General features: G+C 41.7%; 1 protein-coding gene across 1 annotated transcript; it reads left to right on the top strand.

The window, feature by feature from the left end:
- Positions 1 to 628: 628 nt before the first annotated feature.
- On the top strand, positions 629 to 1,542 carry LOC147849972 (uncharacterized). The gene has a single exon (XM_087337159.1). The coding sequence runs from the start codon at positions 690 to 692 to the stop codon at positions 1,479 to 1,481; it is 792 nt and encodes a 263-aa protein (XP_087193285.1). The 5' UTR covers positions 629 to 689; the 3' UTR covers positions 1,482 to 1,542.
- Positions 1,543 to 22,110: the final 20,568 nt, after the last annotated feature.

Raw genomic sequence — 22,110 nt, 5'->3', positions numbered from 1 at the left:
TCTCCATAGCCTTCTCTCTCTCTCTCTCTCTCTCTCTCTCTCTCCGTTTCTGACCGTTACGTGGCCGTCATCTGCTGCCGCCGTCGTCTGCAGCCGCGTCGCTTGCTGTCGCCGCCGTCTGTTGCTGCCGACGCCGCCGCCTGTTGTCGCTGCTGCTGCTGACGCTGCCGTCGTCGTCTGCTGCCGCCGTCTGCCGTCTGCCGTCTGCCGACCGTTGCCTGCTGTTGCCTCCGTTTTCTGCCGCTGACGTCTGCAGACTGTCGCCGTCGTCTGCAACTGCTGTCTGCTGCCGCCGTCGTCTGCAACTGCTGTCTGCTGTCGTCGTCGTCTGCAACCGCTGTCAGCCGCCGTCTGCTGCCGCTGCCGACTGTCGCCGTCCGCCGTCGTCTGACGTTTAACGTCTGCCGCCGTCGCCGTCGTCTGACGTCTAACGTTTGCCGCCGTCACCGTCGTCGTCGGTTCTTGGCCATCGTCGTCACCCGTCGCTGTTGTGGGTAATCGGTGCCCTTGTCGCCGTCGTTGTTGTCATCGTTGTCGACCGTCGCTATCACCTACACCTCTTACGGCGTCGTGACGAGAGAGTACAAATGTGCTTCTACACTTGTACCTAGCGTGCAAGACATCGATGCTCGGCTAAGTTTTTTCTGCCCTTTTTGACTTTTTCTTTCGTTTATTCTTTGAATTACAACATGACTTCTCGACGAAACCATAAGGAAACACACGACGAAATGATAAGTAAGGAAGAATTTTTAGATGTCCTTAACCGGTTAGTAAAATTTGAAAAATGGGCGAAAGAAATTGAAGCTGAAAAACAAAAAGATAAGGAAGAAAAAGAACTACTTTTTGCGGAAATAGCGAAACTTAAGGTAGACAATGTGAACCTCCGAAAACAAGTTAAGGACCTCGAGATATCTAGGGAAGATGGTGAAATATCTTCCCTAGAGGATATTAAGGACGAGATAAAAAAGGTTAAAGAAGAGGTTAAAAGTGATATGGAATTAGCTAAAACTGGGTGGGTTGATGTAGTAAAACGTAATATTAAAAAAGAACTAAAGGATGAAAACATTGTAAACACTACCCTCGAGGAAGAAAAAATGCGTCAAGCTCGACGCCTAAATGTACGAGTTACTGGGCTCAAGGAAGGGGCATCTCCGGATGAAGATGCACAAACATTAGGGAAAATGTTAGGGTACGAAGCCCTACCAATCACTAAAACCTGGAGGGTAGGGCGTGACACAACTAGGAAAAGAGCTTTAGTCCTTCAGTTTAAGGACTCAGAATCTAGAATCGCCTTTTTTAAAAAGAGACCAATTCTTCGAGGCTTGGGCGGGGAGCCTATCTACCTCGATGAAGACTTGACCAAGATGCAAATTGAGCATCGTAAAACTTGTATGCCGCGAGTCATACAAGCTCGTAAAGAGGGGCATCGTGCTTTCTACCGGGACGGACGTGTCATAATAAATGATCGTGCCGCCAATTGACGGCGTGTGGCCCATGTGACAGATAATAAACTTAGGATCACTTTATGGAACTGTAACGGCGCACTTTGGACACATCTTGGCCGTCTAGAGGAGATTTTGAAAGTATCTGATATACTTTTTGTAGTAGAAACACATCAAAGCCCAAATCGAGGACTGCCACGAGTTGACGGTTTTCGTTGGGAATCTGTCTTTAGACAAACCTCACGTCGACACACTACTAGAGGGTCTGGGGGGGTTGCGATATTATTTCGGAAAGAGATAAATAATAGGATAGAAATACTAAAGTCAGACCCAGAAGCCCGTTTTATGTGGGTGAAAGTCCTCACTAGTAAGGATCATGTGATATTTATCGCAGTTTGTTACTTCCCCCCGAAAGGGTCCCGCTACAATATGGCTGGAGAGGCGAGTATAGTTGATGAAGGAACGCCACATGGGCCTTCTCCATACGAACCTTTGTCGGATGACATAATCCGATATTCTTCTCAAGGGGAAGTCTTCCTGGTAGGAGATTTCAATGCGAGAACCCAGTCCCGACAATGCACAATATTTCAGATGGATAGAAACCTAGAAATGGTGAATGTCGACCCTTTAGCCTTAGGCATAACACGTACATCGAAGGATCAAGGTGCGGATGCCACAAGCTTTGGCCATCATCTGCTTGAACTTGGAAGCCGACACCAGATGATCATATATAATGGCTTAGCCAAGTGGCCGGGCTCGGAAGAGCTCACATGTTTCCCACATGGAGGAGGGGAAAGCACCGTTGATTATCTAATAGGACGCCCTGAAGCTACCCACATCGTTAGCTCCTTCCGGGTGGCCCCATGCCCCATTGGGGCAGACCATACCTTCCTATACTTTGAGCTAAAATGTGACACCTCCCACACCACCAACTCTAGTAAACCAACCCATCACACTATAATACATTTCACGCATGAGCTCGCGGACATCTACTCTCGACATGTTCAAGCCCATCTTTCCTCGTTTGATTCTTCCTTGCCTTTAGAGAACCTCACTACAGAACTCACACACATCCTTCACTCAGCCGCCACTAGTAGCTTCCCATACACGAAAGACTCCAATCATAGTAGAATAGGGTCTATGCCACAAAACAAGTGGTATGACGAGGATTGTAGAGAGTTGTATAGACAACTTAAAGTATCGCGACTCAGTGGTACTATCTCCTTAGTACAGGCTCGCAAAGAGATGCGCAAGATGACACGTCGTAAAAGACGAGCTTGGGAAGCATCTCAATATTGGGAACTCTACCATATGCTCATGAGTAGGGATTGTGCCCTTGCATGGAAGAGACTACGGGAACCGAGACCACAAACACCCATCGAGGATCCCAATATTTGGCACACATATACCGAGAGACTCTACCATGTCCCGAACCAACCACCCATTCCAATGCCCTCCACACCTCGACCTACCATGGGGACACTTTTCACGACCTCTAGGGTCACGAAGGTCATAAAAAAATTACAACATAGGAAATCCATGGACCACACAGGATTGCGAGCCGAGCACATCATATATGCTCGAGAGTGCCTAGCTCCCCTTCTCACTCTAATCTTCAACCGCGCCCTCGCCGAGGGTTTTCCACCACAATGGGCCATGAACACTGTGGCCCCTATACATAAAGGAGGGGACCCAATGGACCCAAATACATATAGGACCATTATGATAGGTCATACGCTTGCTAAACTATATGGTGCAGTAATGGAAGCGGAGCTCAGTGATTATATGGAAACATTAAGTCTTCGAGCACCTGAGCAGGCTGGCTTTAGACGAGCCTTCTCCACTATTGACCACATCTTCACACTTAGGTGCTTAATTGACCAAACAAAGGCTCGTAAGAAGAAACTATATTGTTGCTTTGTGGACTTTCGCAAAGCCTTTGATACAGTTCCTAGGGAGAGGTTGTTTGATAGACTTAAGAGCTTGGAGATACCAAATGACATGATTTGGGCCATTTATGCCCTATATGAGCAAGTCTATGGGCGCATAAGATGCCCAGGTGGCCTATCCGATTGTTTCACTAGCACCATTGGTGTAAAACAGGGTTGCCCCCTATCACCGACTCTTTTTGGGATCTACATTGATGAGATCACTGATTTTATTGCTCGTAAGGGAGGCAAAGGAGTGGCTATTGGGGATACGCAAGTTAGTCTCTTACTCTACGCAGACGACATTGTCTTGCTCTCGGAGTCGGAACACGACCTACAAAAGCATCTTAATGCCCTAGATGACTTTTGTACACAACGAGGACTGGTAGTGAATCTAGCGAAAACTAAAGTCCTTATCTTTCATACATCGTCCAGAGTTAGGAGTAAATGTCACCTCATCCTCTCTCATAAACTAGTTGAGGTGGTGGGATCTTATGTATACTTGGGAGTCACTTTTAGTGCTCGCTCAGGTAAATTCTCGATGACCCAGGCAGCCAAAGATAGGCTAACGAGAGGATATGCATCCCTCTCACTCTTAGAGAGACAATGCCACCAAGCATACTTTCAAGAGCCACGGACTAAGGGATGGCTTTTCGACTCATTAGTGACCCCGTCCCTCATGTATGCATCAGTAGTATGGGCTCCAGGTCTACCATCTTTCATGTGGACGCAATTGGAGAGACCTTTAGTGGTGATGTTATCACGTCAACTCCGAAGCAAATCGACAGTACCACATGACATTATTAGAGCGGAGTTTAGCCTACCCCCGATGTTAGTAGAAGCACTCTTTCAAGTGGTAGCTTTTATTCATCGGATACATAGTCAACCACAAGATAGGATATCCCGTCGAGCCTTTGAGGCATCCCGATCCTTACATGTGTCTGGAGACACCAACTCTTGGTATAGCATTGTGGTGAGTTGGTTATTTGCAAATGGCATAGACATTAATAACCTACCTCCCCTTAAGTACAACCATGGGACTGATCAAACTTTAATCTCTCGTGAAGATCGTAATAAAGTGATACGCCAAGAAATATGGCAAATCTACACTCGATACAAATGGATCACCCCACGAGAGCCACTCCCATCTAAAATGGTGTACTATAAGGAACACTTCTTGCACTTCTCTAAGTTAGGGTTTATTACACGACCAAGATACCTAGATACTTTCTTATCAAATGCACTAAGGGTGGCCATTGGACAACTTAGGATATCATCTCACCAACTTGAGATTGAGAATGGTCGAGCTAATAGAGTCCCTAGAGAGGAAAGGCTATGTAGGTTATGCCACATAGAGATAGAGGATGAGTATCACTTCACATGCAAGTGCCCAACTTATGCCGAGATACGGGCGGAATACCAAGACATACTAGGACCCTCTCCCACCCTCTCCAAACTATTAGATACCCCGAGTGTAAAGAGACTAGGTAGGTATATCTTAGAGCTAAAACAACATAGGGAGGATAAATTACAAAGTGTTAATCATAACCCTTTTACTACTCATCAACATGTACCTAGTGTAATTTTTCAGGAACATGGGGAGACGATGAATGTGGATACACTTATGCCGCTCGGCCTCTCCCTTGAGGAAGCAGAAATACAAAGAGCAACCAAACGTCCTCGGATGTTGGGCTTCAACACAAGTCAACGTGGAGTAGAAAAGATTAAGAAGATAAGGGAACGTGAGCTACGTCGACTCGAAGCTATGGTTGGGGTACCTCTTACATGGGGACCACGGGCCACATCCACATCATGGCAACCCTTTGACCCCCCGCTTCTCTTCGAGAGACTTGGATGGAAATGAAATTAGGCCTAGTATAGAATCATTCTCATTGTAGAACATGTTTTTTATATAGAACATGTTTGTTGTTTTCTTAGAACTATTTAGCTTAAACTCTATTTTATCTTATTTTTATTTTTACTTTCGATGAATGGGTAAATATCCCATTTTTGTTGTACACCATTTGTCTCATGGGCCAATTTTGGCCTTAGAAGACGTTAATATATCTTTCTTTCTTTCTTTCTTTCTCTCTCTCTCTCTCTCTCTCTCCTTCTCCTACCTCACGTAAGTGGATGTTGAAGTTACTCTCTTTCTCTCTCTCTCTCTCAAACCTCTGTCTGTCTCGCTCAGATCTCTCTCTCTCTCTCTCTCTTTCTCTCTTTTTCTCAGATCTATTTTTGCATCTCCTGCATTCACAAGTGTTCAAGTTGTGGTGATGCTTCAGACCCTCTGCACCTCCAGCCAACCACGTTTTGTGTTCTCTTTCACTCCTGCTCGTTGTGTTCATACCATCTCTACTCGATGTCCTTGTTATGACCCCTCTACAACAAACATGCAACAACCTCTTCAAACGACACAACATCTAGGTCTCCTCCTATTGTAGGTTTTGCTGCATGATCTACAACAAGTTGTTGGCAAATAACTTGTAACTCTACCACATATTCATTGAGAAGCTTCAACTTTTCGGAAAGAGGTATATTCTTGTTGATTTTGTTTGTAAATGTTCTTGTTATGTCTGGTTTTTCAAATGTGTTCATTTGAGAGTCTTGTATAGAAATATACTTGAGTCTTGTACACGCTCATTATGGTAACGGGGTGTTATGATTATGTGATGCTATTTATATATTATCTTCCTCAACATGTTCTTGTTGAGCATGTTTGTTGTTGTTCCTGTTCTTCATTTGTCTTGTTTTTCAAAAGCGTTGATTTGAGAGTCCTGTATAGAAATATGCTTGAGTCTTGTACATGTTCACATATGGTAAGGGGGCGTTATGATGATATGATGTTATTTATATGTTATCTTCCTCAACGTGTTCTTGTTGAGTATGTTTGTCGTCTTGTTTTTCAAATGTGTTCATTTGAGAGTCTTGTAACATGTATATGGTTGAGTCTAGTACATGTTCACATATGGAAAGGGGTGCTATGATGATATGGTCTTATGTATATGTTATGTTCCTCAACATGTTCTTGTTGAGTATTTTTGGAGATGTTCTTGCTCTTGTTCTATCTATTGTTCTTGTTCTTCTTGTTCTCGTTCTTGTTTTCTCCAGTGTTCATCCAAGAGGTGAGAGATGAATCTTGCACTTGTTGAGTCTTGGAAATGGCATGTCCAAGAAGTGCTTTGCTCTTGATTTGGACTACTATGTCATGTTCTTGTTCTTGTTCTTGTTGTTCATGTTGTTGCAATTATCGTTTTTTTTCTCTCAATGTTCATTTGTGAGTCAAGATTTAGTAATTCTGTGATGACAAGTATATGATTTGTTATTTTTGGACTAGACTATTATGTCATGTTCGTGTTGTTGTTGGTGGTGTTATTGTTTTTGTGTAGTGTTCATTTGAGGGTCAAGATATGCTTGAATCTGCTTTGCTTCTTCTCATTGTTGTTGGAAAGGGGGATGCTTGACTTAGTACTGCTATGTTGAAAAGTTGTTTTCTTGTTGTTATTCTCCTTGTTCTTGTTGATTTAGTATTGTTGTCTACACATATCTATAGTGTGGTAATTTGCTGCATGATTTAGGAATGGTATTCAGCTATGTATATTGATGTATGAACTACTAGTTTATAGCTATGGAAGGGAGTTAATACTGTGTTGTGAAAGCTTTTTTAGAAGAAGAGTGAGAACTAGAAAATTGACAAAGAAGACACCCACGAAGAAGGCACTAGTCAAAGATGAAGTGATGACACCCACAAAGAAAAGAACGTGGACCCCCCCATCAAAGAAAGTAAATAGACACACACCAAAGAAAGGGTGAAGCACGTGTGTTTTTGCATGTGAAGTTCAAGTGACATTGAAGTTGACTAGGAAGACTTTACTCATCACCAGTCATCACATTATAGAGAGTCCTCCAGTACAAACACTGGCTTGAAGTCTGAGGATGCCTGTGAGGATATCTCTCCTTTTACCTTCTATGGTTCATATTTTTCTCCTTTAGCTATTATGTTGTAGTTTGTGTCTCTGAGTGCAGGTGTGTATTCTGTGGCGTTGGATTCAAGCTCGAGGCTATGGATGTTGTGATTACATTGTGTTTGCACACATATCATACGCTATGTGCTAAGTACCACTTTGAGAAAGTAAATACATGTATGGACTGTAAAGTACTGTTGGAGCTTACTGGTACTTAGCTACGGGTTTCAAAGTGTTGGGATTACGGTCCCTTCGGATGGGATGGTCGGATGTCGGAGATGAATGACGACAAGCCCGGTTGCGGTTTCGGAACCGGATGATGAAGACCCCGACTTCGGAGCCGGACGACGAATGTACGCGGAGAGAGATCCGGATGCGGGGACATATCTGTGAATATGTTTGCCAAGGGCCCTTGAGGCTATAGTTGTAAATAGCCCTAAAGTCATATGTGTATAAATATGACTTAGGGCAAACAGTTTTGTAGTTGCTACTCATTTTTCTGTTTTTCCACTCAAGAGGAGTGAAGAGAGAGCAGCCGTGAGAGAGGAAGAGGTCGACGCCTCTGTGTATTTCCGCCGCCTGTGGCGAGGACAGCGAGCTCAAGGTCGTCGCCTTGCAGCTCGCCATTGTATACTTCTCTGTGCATAGTTTTGGTTCGGAGTCTTGTACTCCCGTGGTTTTTCCCGTACAGGGTTTTCCACGTTAAATCGTGTGTCCACTGCATTTCCCATTTTCTGCAACAACGATTCGTGTGTTTTCCTTGGTTGTGGCCGAGAGGTGAAGTTTGGAAAGTTTCGATTATTTCCATCAATTTGGTATCAGAGCGAGCTGCTGCAGAAAATGGAAGGCGGCGGCAGCGGGCAGCCGGGGATGATGGTGCTGAATGCGCAGAATTACGCCGACTGGAAGATCAAGATGGAGGATCTTCTGATTATTCGGGACCTGTACGAACCGATTGACAGGTCGGAAATACCGAAGGGGGTACTTGAGTCGGAATGGAGGCTTCTGAACCGGAAAGCCGTTGCAACCATTCGGCAATACGTAGACGTGAGCGTTCTACAACATGTGGCGAACGACACCAACGCATATGAGATGTGGCGGAAGCTGTCGGGCCTCTATGAGAGGAAGAATGCGTTGAACCGGACCTCCCTGATGAGGAAGATAGTGAACCTCAAGTACCGGGACGGCGAGAGTATGGTGGAACACGTAAGCACGTTCATGGGATTCGTGAACCAGCTTGCGGTGATCAAGTTCCCGCTGGAGGATGCAATGCAAGCCATCATTCTGATGTGTACATTGCCGGAAAGCTGGGAGAACTTGGTGCTGACTCTCAGCACCTCCTGCACCGAAGATAACTTGTCCCTACAAACGGTAAAGACAAGTATTTTGAACGAAGAAGCGCGTCGGAGAGATAAAGAACCGGCCTCCGACTCGAAGGCGCTGCTTACCAAATCGGAACGGGGAAGACAATGGAACCGGAGTCCGCAAAGACGGGAGAAGTCGGGGACCCGGTCGCAGTCAAGAGGAAGACCCACATGCTTCCACTGTGGGAAGCCGGGGCACTTCCGGAAGAATTGTCGGCATTACCGAAAAGACAACGGAGCCGACGACACCGATTCGAAGAAGTCTTCGGAACGGAACGGTGCTTACCGGGGAGCCACGGACCGGAATGGTTCGGATCGGCGAGGGCAGGACCGGAAAGGAACGACGGCACTCGCGACAAGTGAAGAGGAGATCATGCTCATCACCGAAGAAGGTGAACTAAACATTGCCGGCGATGAGACTACCTGGGTGGTCGATTCCGGAGCGTCGTTCCACCTGACCCCGGAAAGAAGATACTTCTCATCCTACACAGCCGGTGAGCATGGCTGTGTTCGGATGGGAAATGAAGGTACGTGCCGGATTGCCGGCATAGGAGACGTGTGGTTGACAACCCCGACCGGATGCAAAATGCTGTTGAAGGATGTCCGACACGTTCCGGAGGTTCGATTGAACCTGATTTCGGCCGGGAGGCTAGACGATGAAGGCTACACAGGTAGCATCCGGAACGGCGTAATGAAGTTCAGCAAGGGAAGCCTGATAGTGGCTCGGGCCCGGAAAGTCAACACACTGTACCTTATGAATGCCTGGTTGTGTCCGGAAGAGTTGAACGTGGCAGCCGACACTGCCGGTGAGCTGTGGCACAAGAGACTGTGCCACATGAGTGAGAAGGGGATGAAGAGGCTTGCAGAAGACAACCTTATTCCAGTGAAGCATGTGCACCTGGAGAAGTGCACCGATTGCCTGGCCGGTAAGCAGAACCGAACCTCCTTCCACTCAAGGCCACCGACGAGACGTAGCGCACCATTGGAGTTGGTGCACACTGATGTGTGTCAGGTAGAAACGAAGTCACATGGCGGAGCCCAGTACTTCGTAACATTCATTGATGATCACAGCCGGAAGCTGTGGACGGCACCGTTGAAGACAAAGGACCAAGTGTTGTGCGTCTTCAAAGAACTCCACGCGAGAATCGAAAGGGAATCCGGCAAGAAGCTGAAAGCGATACGAGCGGATAACGGAGGGGAATACCGGGGGCAGTTCGCGGAGTACTGTCGCTCGAAGGGAATCCGGCTCGAGTTTACTGTGCCGAAGACGCCGGAACTGAACGGGCTGGCCGAGAGGATGAACCAGACCATAATGGAGAGGGTCCGGAGTATGCTGGCGCATGCGAAATTACCCAAGGGGTTTTGGGCTGAGGCAATGTCGACGGCGACATACGTGATAAACAGATCACCCTCAGTACCTTTGGACGGAGACACGCCGCAGAGAGTGTGGACCGGTAGGGAAGTATCCTACCGGCATCTGAAGGTGTTCGGGTGTCTCGCATATGTGCATGTGGCTAAGGACCGGAGAGGAAAGCTAGATCCAAAGACCCGGCCATGCATATTCCTCGATTACGGCGATGACGAGTTCGGCTACCGAGTATGGGACCCGGTCGACAAGAAGATATTCCGGAGTCGTGATATCATCTTCATGGAGAACAAGACACTCGCCGACTGGGAGTCGGAGAAGAAGATGAAGAGCTCCAAGTCGACCGGTGAGGATCAACTCTACGAGGAGCAGTCCCGACCGGCAAGGGACCGGTTAGCACTCGAGGATCCGGCCGAAGACGGTGAAGAAACAGAACCGGCCGAAGAAGATGAAAATGATACCGGAACCGGCCCCGATCCCGAAATGGATTCAGATGAAGAAGAATCGGAAGAACCGGTTACCGAAGCTCCGGAACGGAGATATCCTCTAAGAGAGAGAAGGGCCCCCCGGAGATTTCCGGAACCAGAGCACGTGCTGCTAACCGACGAGGGGGAGCTGGAGAGCTTTGAAGAAGCAAAGCATGACACCCAGAGCTGCAGGTGGTTGAGTGCCATGCAGGACGAGATGGATTCCCTGCATGAGAACCACACATATGAACTTGTGGAGTTGCCGAAAGGAAAGCGGGCACTTCGAAACAAGTGGGTGTTCAAGCTGAAACCGGGAGATGCCGGAAACCCCCCGAGATACAAAGCCAGGATCGTGGTGAAGGGGTTTCAGCAGAAGAAGGGCGTCGACTTCGATGAGATATTTGCCCCGGTAGTGAAGATGACCTCCATCCGGACGGTGCTGAGCATAGCGGCAAGCATGGACCTCGAGGTAGAACAGATGGACGTGAAGACGGCATTCCTTCACGGTGACCTCGAAGAAGAGATCTACATGCAGCAACCGGAAGGATTCGAGAAGAAAGGGAAGGAGCACCTGGTATGCCGGTTGAAGAAGAGCCTTTACGGACTGAAGCAGGCTCCCCGGCAATGGTACCGGAAGTTCGACTCTTTCATGACCGACGAAGGGTACCTCAAAACGCAGTCCGACCACTGCGTGTTTGTGAAGAAGTTCGAAGGAGGAGACTTTCTAATACTCCTCCTGTACGTGGACGACATGTTGATCGTCGGACGAGACCAGGTCAAGATACGGATGCTGAAGAAGGCTCTTCACCGAACCTTCTCAATGAAGGACCTGGGTCCGGCGAGGCAAATACTAGGGATGCACATCATCCGGGACCGGAAGAAGAAGCAGTTGTGGCTGTCACAGGAGAAGTACGTGACAAAGGTGCTTCACCGGTTCAACATGTCGGAAGCAAGACCGGTCGGGTCAACACTCCCGGCAAACTGCAAGCTGTCCAGCAAGCAGAGCCCCAAGACAAAGGCTGAGAAGGAGGACATGATGAAAGTACCATATGCCTCTGCCGTCGGGAGCTTGATGTACGCAATGGTGTGTACCCGACCGGACATCGGATATGCAGTCGGAGTGGTGAGCCGGTACATGAGCAATCCCGGCAAAGAGCATTGGAACGCGGCCAAGTGGATACTCCGATACCTGAAGGGCACGGCAAACGTGTGCCTCCGATTCGGCTCCGGTAAGCCCGAACTCGACGGCTTCACCGATTTGGATATGTCGGCTGATGCAGATACCAGCCGGTCCACATCAGGGTATGTGATGACGTATGCAGGGGGAGCTGTTTCATGGCAGTCGAGGCTGCAGAAGACGGTTGCGTTGTCAACCACGGAGGCGGAGTACATGGCGGCTGTTGAAGCCGGCAAGGAAATAATATGGATGAAGGACTTCATTAGAGAGCTCGGTATCCGGCAGGAGGAGTACCGACTCTACTGCGACAGTCAGAGTGCAATCCACCTTGCGAAGAACGCGGCCTATCACTCCCGGACGAAGCACATCCAGCGAAGATATCACTGGATCCGGGAAAGGATAGAAGACAAGGAGTTCGTGCTGACAAAGATCCACACGGACGAGAACGGGTCGGATATGCTGACCAAGGTGCTCACACCCGACAAGCTGGAAGCATGCCGGAAGAGGATCGGATTGGAGAGACATCCCATGCCGAAGTGAAGGGGGAGTTTGTTGGGATTACGGTCCCTTCGGATGGGATGGTCGGATGTCGGAGATGAATGACGACAAGCCCGGTTGCGGTTTCGGAACCGGATGATGAAGACCCCGACTTCGGAGCCGGACGACGAATGTACCCGGAGAGAGATCCGGATGCGGGGACATATCTGTGAATATGTTTGCCAAGGGCCCTTGAGGCTATAGTTGTAAATAGCCCTAAAGTCATATGTGTATAAATATGACTTAGGGCAAACAGTTTTGTAGTTGCTACTCATTTTTCTGTTTTTCCACTCAAGAGGAGTGAAGAGAGAGCAGCCGTGAGAGAGATAGAGCGTGAGAGAGGAAGAGGTCGACGCCTCTGTGTATTTCCGCCGCCTGTGGCGAGGACAGCGAGCTCAAGGTCGTCGCCTTGCAGCTCGCCATTGTATACTTCTCTGTGCATAGTTTTGGTTCGGAGTCTTGTACTCCCGTGGTTTTTCCCGTACAGGGTTTTCCACGTTAAATCGTGTGTCCACTGCATTTCCCATTTTCTGCAACAACGATTCGTGTGTTTTCCTTGGTTGTGGCCGAGAGGTGAAGTTTGGAAAGTTTCGATTATTTCCATCACAAAGTTCACTCCTCTGGTATGCGATACTGCTATTCTGTTTTTTAGTATTTCTGATTCCATTTTATAGTTGCTTTAGTAATGGTTTAGGTCACAATTCATACCAGAAAATAGAAAATTCATGGTTTAGTACTTGTTTCGCTCCATATACTATATGTTGCATCGATATTTATGTCGTTTAGTTCTTGTGCATTCATCGTAACTAAATTTACAAGTTGGTGTATAGTTGTTGTAGTACTAAACATGCTACTCTTATTGAATCCCTTCTATATTTAGGTGGGCTAGTACTAGCATAGTACACACTTCATGATACCTTTAGGTATACAATTGGTGGAGTACTAAAATCCATCTTATATTTACGTGGGCTGGTACTAACATAGTATGCACTTCATTCAGTAAGTAGTTGTACAATTGGTTTAGTACTACAATCTATTCTATATTTAGGTGGGCTAGTACTAGCATATTACACACTTCAGGAGACCTTTAGGTGTACAGTTGGTGTAGTACTAGAATCCATCCTATATTTAAGTGAGCTAGTACTAACATAGTACACACTTCATTCTGGAATTAGTTGTACAATTGGTTTAGTACTAGAATCCATTCTATATTTAGGTGGGCTAGGAAAAGCATAGTACAAATTTAGGAGACCTTTAGGTGTATAGTTGATGTAGTACACTAGTATCCATCCTATATTTAGGTGATCTAGTACTAACATAGTACACATTTAATTCAACAATTAGGTGTTCTGTTGGTTTAGTACTAGTATCCATTCTATATTTAAATGGGCTAGTACTAGCATAGTACACACTTCAGGAGACCTTTATGTGTAGAGTTGGTGTAGTACTAGAATCCATCCTATATATAAGTGAGCTAGTACTTAGTACTAACATAGTACACACTTCATTCTGCAATTAGTTGTATAATTGGTTTAGTACTAGAATCCATTCTATATTTAGGTGGGCTAGGACAAGCGTAGTACAATTTTAGGAGACCTTTAGGTGTACAGTTGGTGTAGTACTAGAATCCATCCTATATTTAGGTGAGCTAGTACTAACATAGTACACACTTCATTCTGCAATTAGTTGTACACTTGATTTAGTACTAGAATCCATTATATATTTAGGTGGCTTAGGACAAGCATAGTACAAATTTAGGAGACCTTTTGGTGTACTGTTGGTGTAGTACTAGAATCCATCCTATATTTAGGTGAGCTAGTACTAACATAGTACACACTTCATTCTACAATTTGTTGTACTGTAGGTTTAGTACTAGAATCTATTCTATATTTAGGTGGGGTAGTACTAGCATAGTCTACAGAAGTAGAGGATCACGTTGATGTAACAGTAGGCAAGAGTGTGAACCTTAACCTTGTATGTTAATTGAGATTTGTATTGACACCGGTATTGTTGGGTGCATTCAGATTTAGTTGGACAAGAACGAGGAGATTAACAAATACAAGAAGATGATTCATGCACTATATGGGGTAGAGACGAAGACTCTGAGATCGTGACTATGCCTTGCACAAAGGATGACTCAGACAACACTGCAACCACACATGAGGATTGTGAAGAAAACACCACATTCAATTTAGAAGAGGAGAACGACTATAAAAAGAATGAGGTTTCTAGCATTTTCCAGGAGGAGGAGCACATGGGTACTAAGAAAGATGTGGACAACACCATCCAGGATGTGTCTCCAAAAAACACAACTACCAGCCACAAAGAGACATGTGCACTAAGAAAGATGTGGACAACACCATCCCGAATGAATCTACGAAAAACACCGCTACCACCCATGAAGAAAAGCACTTGGGTGCTACGAAAGATATGGATGACACCATCCCGGATGAGTGAGTGAAAAAACAACTACCACCCACAAAGAGGAGCACATGGGTACTGCGAAAGATGTGAACAACTCCATCCCGGATGTGTGTGTGAAAAACACAGTTACCACCCACGAAGAGCAGTACATGGGTACTAAGAAAGATGTGGACAACATCAACTAGGATGATTCTCAGAAAATTACTACCACCGCCCACGAAGAGGAGCCACACCAAATGAAGGATGAGGAATCCAACAACACCTAGGAGGTACATGATGTTGGTATAAACAATAAAGTAGGAAACTCAAGGGAGATGCCACCGATCCGAGGAGGGGAACCATCTGATGTTGTCCTATTGGCCTCTAATGATGAAGTGTCACTCAGTAGTATGTAGAAGGATGTAAAATCAATGAAGGAGATGATTAGTTCTCGATGCATTATAAGTACCAGAAAATACTAGTGCCAAAGATTTTATGGGTCATGGTCTGTACTTGTTATTGTCATATTGAAATGATATATCTTTTTTATACTTATTATGTACTGAATTGATATGTCAGAGATATTTTTTGATCTCTCTCTAAGTATGAATATGATGTTTTATGAGAAGATGAATGTTGAGTCCATTACACTCCAAAGATGTTTATGACATCATATACCTCTTGAGGGACCTTGTAAACAGTTTACTTCCCTTAACCTTGTGCTTTTTTTGAGTCATAGTAAACTTGATTGTGATAATGGCCTCAACATAGATTATAGCGGTGGGTGTATCTTTTACTAAAGCATACATGTGGGAGGACCGTCGCAACATTGCATAATAGTTGTTATAGTGAACAAAAGAGGATATATACATGACAAGAAACAATTAACACTATAAGAGCACCAAACACTTTATAAAAACCAAAGAGGATATATACATTACTAGAAACAGTTAGCACTATAAGAGCACCAAATACGTTATGAAGATCAAAGAGGATATATATTGTATTAGAAACAGTTAACACTATAATAGCACCAAACACTTTATAAAAACCAAAGAGGATATTACATTGCTAGAAACATTTACAACTATAAGAGCACCAAACACTAAACGAACACCAAAGAGGATATATACATTACTAGAAATAGTTAACACTACAAGAGCACCAAACACTTTATGAAAACAAAAGAGGATAATACATTACTAGAAACAGTTAACACTACAAGAGCACCAAACACTTAATGAAAACCAAAGAGGATATTCCATTACTAGAAACATTTAACACTATAAGAGCACCAAACACTTAACAAACACCAAAGAGGATATTACATTACTAGAAACATTTAACACTATAAGAGCACCAAAGAGGATATATGCATTACTAGAAACAATTAACAGTGCAAGAGAAACAAACAGTTTATGAAAACCAAAGAAGATAATACCTCACTAGAAACATTTAACATTATATTAGCACCAAACACTTTATGAAAACCAAAGAGGATAATATATTACTAGAAAAATATAACACTATATAAGCACCAACCACTTTAGGAAAACCAAAGAGGATATATATTGATGAATTTGTCATCCCTAATTAGGATAACTTGTGAGGTTACATATGAAGATTTGACATTGAAGATCATTGGTCATTATACAAGGTTTCTACAATATATTAACAGTTAAAATTCTAAGCATTATAGAGGGAGAACTCCCCCAATATGTGTTCATGTACATCTTGATTGTATCCCTTAATTTTGTACTTTGCTTGAGTCATAGTGAACTTGATTGTGATAATGGCATCATCATAGATTATGGTAGTGGGTGCATCTTCCAATAATGCATACGTGTTCTTGCATTGTGCCAACTTTGCATAATAGTTTCCACAGATGATAGACTCGCCAACGTTGGACATGTTGCCCCAACCATCCCTCGCCACTTCTTTCAATATCGTGTTCCCTTGCTTGCACACCACAATGTAGTAGTCTTCATTCAAAATCTTCATTTTGAGGAGTTTTCAACACTACAAATGATCTCCAATAAAAGTGTACATTGGTTGTAGTATACAATATTGTCTAACTGTTCGTTTTCTTGAATATCATCTACTTGTTGAATCTCAAGCTTCTGCAACTTCCATGACTCCGCAACTGATAGATTGGTGCATTCATCCCAAGATTCACCTATAATACACATGGAACAAAAGCATGATAAACTGAAGTAGTTTTGTTGTGTTCTTGCGACAAAACCCTAAAGAACAATGGATCTTACATGTCCTTTTCACGGTTTTACAACCATATGATTTACTTCTATCCAACTCATTAGCACGAATCTCAATAAACAATCTATTCTTACCATCATTTCACATCTTCCATGTTAGGCACTCCACAACATCATGTGCATTTTGTAACTTAGCACCTTTATTATCCACCTTCTTGCTTATAAGAGCATGCTTGATCACAACCTCCGCCCCATCATGCTCTCCCTTTCCATGTCCAGACCTGAAGTATTTCCATTGCATCCTAATGTTGGTCAATGAGAAGTACCTAGGCGTTTTGCATCACAGGTAGCCAACAAACATTAGTAACAATACTAAGTTAGTACATCACAAGTAGCCAAACAATATTTAACATGGCTTAAAACTTAATTAATATTGATTCATGTGGGAGGACATTACTAAGTTGTAAATTAAGAATACTTAACATATCTTAAAACAAAATTAGTACTAATCGATGTGGGAGGATAGTACTAAGTTGTAAATTAAGAATACTTTACATGGCTTAAACCATAATCAATACTTGTGCACGTGGGAGGACATTAGTAAGTTGTAAATTAAGAATACTTAACATGGCTTAAAACAGAATTAGTACTGATAGACATGGGAGGATAGTACTATGTTGTAAATTAAGAATATTTTACATGGCTTAAAACATAATTAGTACTTATGCACATGGGAGGACAATACTAAGTTGTAAATTAAGAATACTTTACATGGTTTAAAACATAATTAGTATTGATTCATGTGAGAGGATACTACTAAGTTGTAAATTAAGAATACTTAACATGGCTTAAAATAGAATTAATATTGATAGACGTGGGAGGATAGTACTATGTTGTAAATTAAGAATATTTTACATGGCTTAAAACATAATCAGTACTTGTGCACATGGGAGGATAGTACTAACTTGTAAATTAAGGATAGTACTATGTTGTAAGTTAGTACTGATGCACATGGGAGGACAGTACTCAGTTATTACATGTAGATACTAAACATATGTGAATAGACAATTAGTATTGATTCGGAGGATAGTAGTACGTTTTTATTTATATCTATACTAAACACGTGGATAGACAATTAGTATTGATTCACATGGGAGGATAGTACTAAGTTGTTATTTAAAATACTAAACATAAGTGAGTAGAAAATTAGTACTGACACACATGGGAGGATAGTACTAAGTTTTTATTTAAAAATACTACATTTGGGTAAATATGTAATTAGTACAGATGCACATGGGAGGATAGTACTAAGTTTTTATTTAAAAATATTAAACTTAAGTAAATACACAATTAGTACTGATGCACATGGGAGGATAGTACTAAGTGTTTATTTAAAAATACTAAACTTAAGTAAATACACAATTAGTACTAATGCACATGGGAGGATAGTACTAAGTTATTATTTATAGATATTATACATACGTGAATAAAAAATTAGTACTGACACACATGGGGGGACAATGTTAAGTTTTTATTTAAAAAATTAAACTTAGGTAATACACAATTAGTACCGATGCACGTGGGAGGACAATAATAAGTTGTTATATAAAGATACTAAATATAGGTAAATATACAATTAGTATTGATGCACTTGGGAGGACAATACTACATTGTTATTTAAAAGTACTAAATATCGGTAAATACATAATTAGCATTGATGCACATTGGAGGACAATACTAAGTTATTATTTAAAAATACTAAACATGGGTAAAAACATTATTAGTCCTCATGCACATTGGAAGAAAAGTAAAATGTTTTTATTGAACAACACTAAATGTAGGAGACTAAACTAATATTAGTAATGTAGACAAGTTTGAATACAATTAGTTCTAAGTTTTCATTAAAGATTAGAAAGCATAGGAAACTAAAGTAATAGTTCAAGGCCTATGAAGTATTAGTTGAATAGACTTAGAACTATATGTACTTAAAATACAATAATCAATTTACCTTGCAATAAAAAAGAAGTACCATGCCGCCTTAAATTGTCGGGCTACACCATCAAACCAAACTTAATGTTGATTAAAGGTAAGTCCAAGAAATAGTAAATCTGCATGGTCAAGCTCAAATTAATGTTAAATAAAAATCAGATAATGCTTTTTATCATCTCAAATGTAGATTATTAATTTGTTATGTAACATTCCTTGAACTATGAATTTTGCCCATAACCCCTAAATTTACATGGAATGAACCCCTAGAGTTACTTTTGAAACTCTAAGACAAGCATAGTAACATATGTCTCCTTATATGCCTACTTAATATTTTTCCTAACTAGTCTATTCCCTATATTTTCTACTACATACCCTAAATTTGTTTCCATTTCACAATATGATAGTTACCACATCAAGCTCATTGTGCCAAATATGGGTTGTGGCCAAAACTTACATTGTCTTAAAAGAAATGAAAGACTGATTAATAGATCTATTTTTTAGCATTACACATACTATATATTGTCTATTGGTAAACAAGACATGTCAATCTAATTGATGACTACCATTTTCAATTATATGTATTACTTAAAAAAGAGTATCAAGGAAAGTAATTAAAGCAATCAAGGTTACAATTAGTTTTATACTAATATTACCAAATGTGACATGCAAGCATAATAAATCAACAAGAGTTGTATTAGTAATTTCATAACTAATGATAACATGATTTCAAATATGAAAAGCAAGAAATAGAGGAAGAAAGATAAACATGCAACATAAATTTTTTGAATATGACAAGGAATCACATAAAAAAATCATATACAAGAAAACCATGGTTTTATATATTAAAATGATGAAATATACGAAGAATGACGAACATGCAAAAAATCTACATGACAAAGATGAACATGAGAATACGCGAAAAATGATGTGTATGAAAATAATATACATGAGAAAGATAAACACAAAAATACGAGAAGAAAGATGAGCAAGAAAAGAATCCACAAGAGAAAGATGAACACGAGAATATGAAAAATAAGATGAAAATGTGAAAGAAGCTCCTCTATGTATGAACCGCTTATGATTCATAGAAGAACTTGAAAATCGAAGATTGGAATACTTATATTGGAAATGAGAATAAGAGAAGAAAGATGAACATGAAAAAAACCTACAAGAGAAAGATGAACATGAAAAAGATTTACATGAGAAAGATGAACATAAAAAAAATAAACATGAAAAAAAGATGAACATGAGAAGTTGAGAAGAAAGATAAACATAAGGAAAAATCTCCTCTATCTATGAACCACTTACTATTCATGGAAGAAACTTCAAATCGAACATAGGAAGACTCATGTTAGACATGAGAATATGAGAAGAAAGAAGAAAATGAAAGAAATCTACATGAGAATATGAACATGAGGAAGAAGTTTCCCAATCAATGAACCGCATATGGTTCATCAAAGAATCTTCAAATCAGAGATAGGAGGACTCATATTAGCCAAAGCTCATGGAAGAAACTTCAAATCGAAGATAGGAAGACTCATGTTAGACATGAGAATATGAGAAGAAAAAAGAAAATGAAAGAAATCTACATGAGAATATGAGAAGAAATATGAACACGAGGAAGAAGTTTCCTAATCAATGAACCATATATGGTTCATCAAAGAATCTTCAAATCAGAGATAGGAGGACTCCTGTTAGACAAAGCTTTAAATCTGAGTGCCGAAGATTCGTGTTGGAAGAAGCTTCAAATCTGAGTGTAGAAGATTCGTGTTGGAAGAAGCTTCAAATCTGAGTGCAAAAGATTGGTGTTAGAAAAAGCTTCAAATCTAAGTTAGAATAATCTTATTATTCATGGAAGAAGCTTCAACCATGTTGTTAGGTGAAGTATTGAAAGATGAAGCATGAAATCTGAGTTAAGACAACGATTCATGCATAAGGTTCAAATCAGAGATAGGAGAACGATTCAGAAATAAGGTTTACATCTAAGTAAGGAGAAGGCTTGGTTGGAAGAAGAATGATGAGAAGAAAAAGCATGAAAAATGAAAAAGGTGAAATTTTGAAAAAGGTAAAAACTTGAAAAAGTGAAAAATATTTAATGTGAAGGGGGCAATACCCCCCAAAATGGTAAAATCCTCTCATATTACTTTCCCCCCATTTTCTGACATTATTGCACTTTGTACTACTCCCACGTCACTCTTGAATTTTAATTTTACCGAAATTATTATTATTTATTAAATTTTAGTACTAACAATATAAAAAGTAGACATGTTTTTTTTGGCCAAAAAGAATACTTTTTTGGTACACCGTAGTGTGCTTTAACCCTATAGACATTCTATTGAGGGAGCTTTTGTTTAGAGAGAAGTTTATGTTTAGAGAGGAGTTTATTAGTTTTTTGGCTTAGCCTAAGCACATAACTTACAGAGCCTTATCTAGACCTTAAGCCATGAGTGAAGATTCACCGTTCTCGATTGAAGAATATTGTTTGTCGACAGACTCATCATATTCTATCGAAGAATATTGTCTGAGCTCATCTTCACCTACAGGGAATGTAAATAATGATAGAAGTGAAGAGTTCTCTATTGAAGAATACGATATTAATAAAGATACGGAGAATGAAGGTAGTGCCAATGAGACATCAAATAACATTGGCGATGGTCACAACAAAGAATTAGATTGTAACAAGGTTACACCAACCTCTATGTAGGAAGAGAAATCTGGAAGCCCTATGCATATTAGAAGAATCCCACGAAGAATTCGTCTAGCTAGATTTAGCTTGGTGACATCAGAAAAACAGATTGGATTTGATGTCAAAAAAATATGTTGTGCCTGTGGTTGTATGTCTATGATTGGAAAATCAAAGTTGCGAGAATTAAGGCGATACTATTTTTTGATGACTGGTGATGAGCAAGACACTTACCTCGGGTCACATATGCAACTAGTATCTAACAAATGTATGGGGATCAAAGTATCATTCGAGTATTATATCTTCCATGCGCAACAGATATGTAGAGTTGCATTCAAAATTGCGTTATGTGTTAGTAACATGCGGCTACATAGAGTACAACAACGTCTACTTAGTGGGGATCATATGCTCAATTGTAAAGAGGTTCCAAGTATGAAAGGTGCAATTAGAAGACATGCTATTGGTTGGATGAAAAGTTACTTTCAGTTAAATTGTGAAGTAATGCCCACTACAGGTAGGATGCACCTTTCTGATAATTATACACGTCGGGAAGTTTATGATGTCTATCGATCTGAT

The sequence above is a fragment of the Azolla caroliniana genome, unplaced genomic scaffold (assembly GCF_043228905.1).
Source record: "Azolla caroliniana isolate FFs.n. ecotype wild unplaced genomic scaffold, voAzoCaro1.0.p SCAF_22, whole genome shotgun sequence".
Taxonomy (NCBI): domain Eukaryota; kingdom Viridiplantae; phylum Streptophyta; class Polypodiopsida; order Salviniales; family Salviniaceae; genus Azolla; species Azolla caroliniana.
Note: the sequence above shows the minus strand (reverse complement) of the source record. Positions and strands in the feature narration are given on the sequence as shown.

Coding starts and splice junctions, on each gene's coding strand:
- LOC147849972 (XM_087337159.1), top strand. CDS start 690: ATGACTTCTCGACGAAACCATAAGGAAACACACGACGAAATGATAAGT.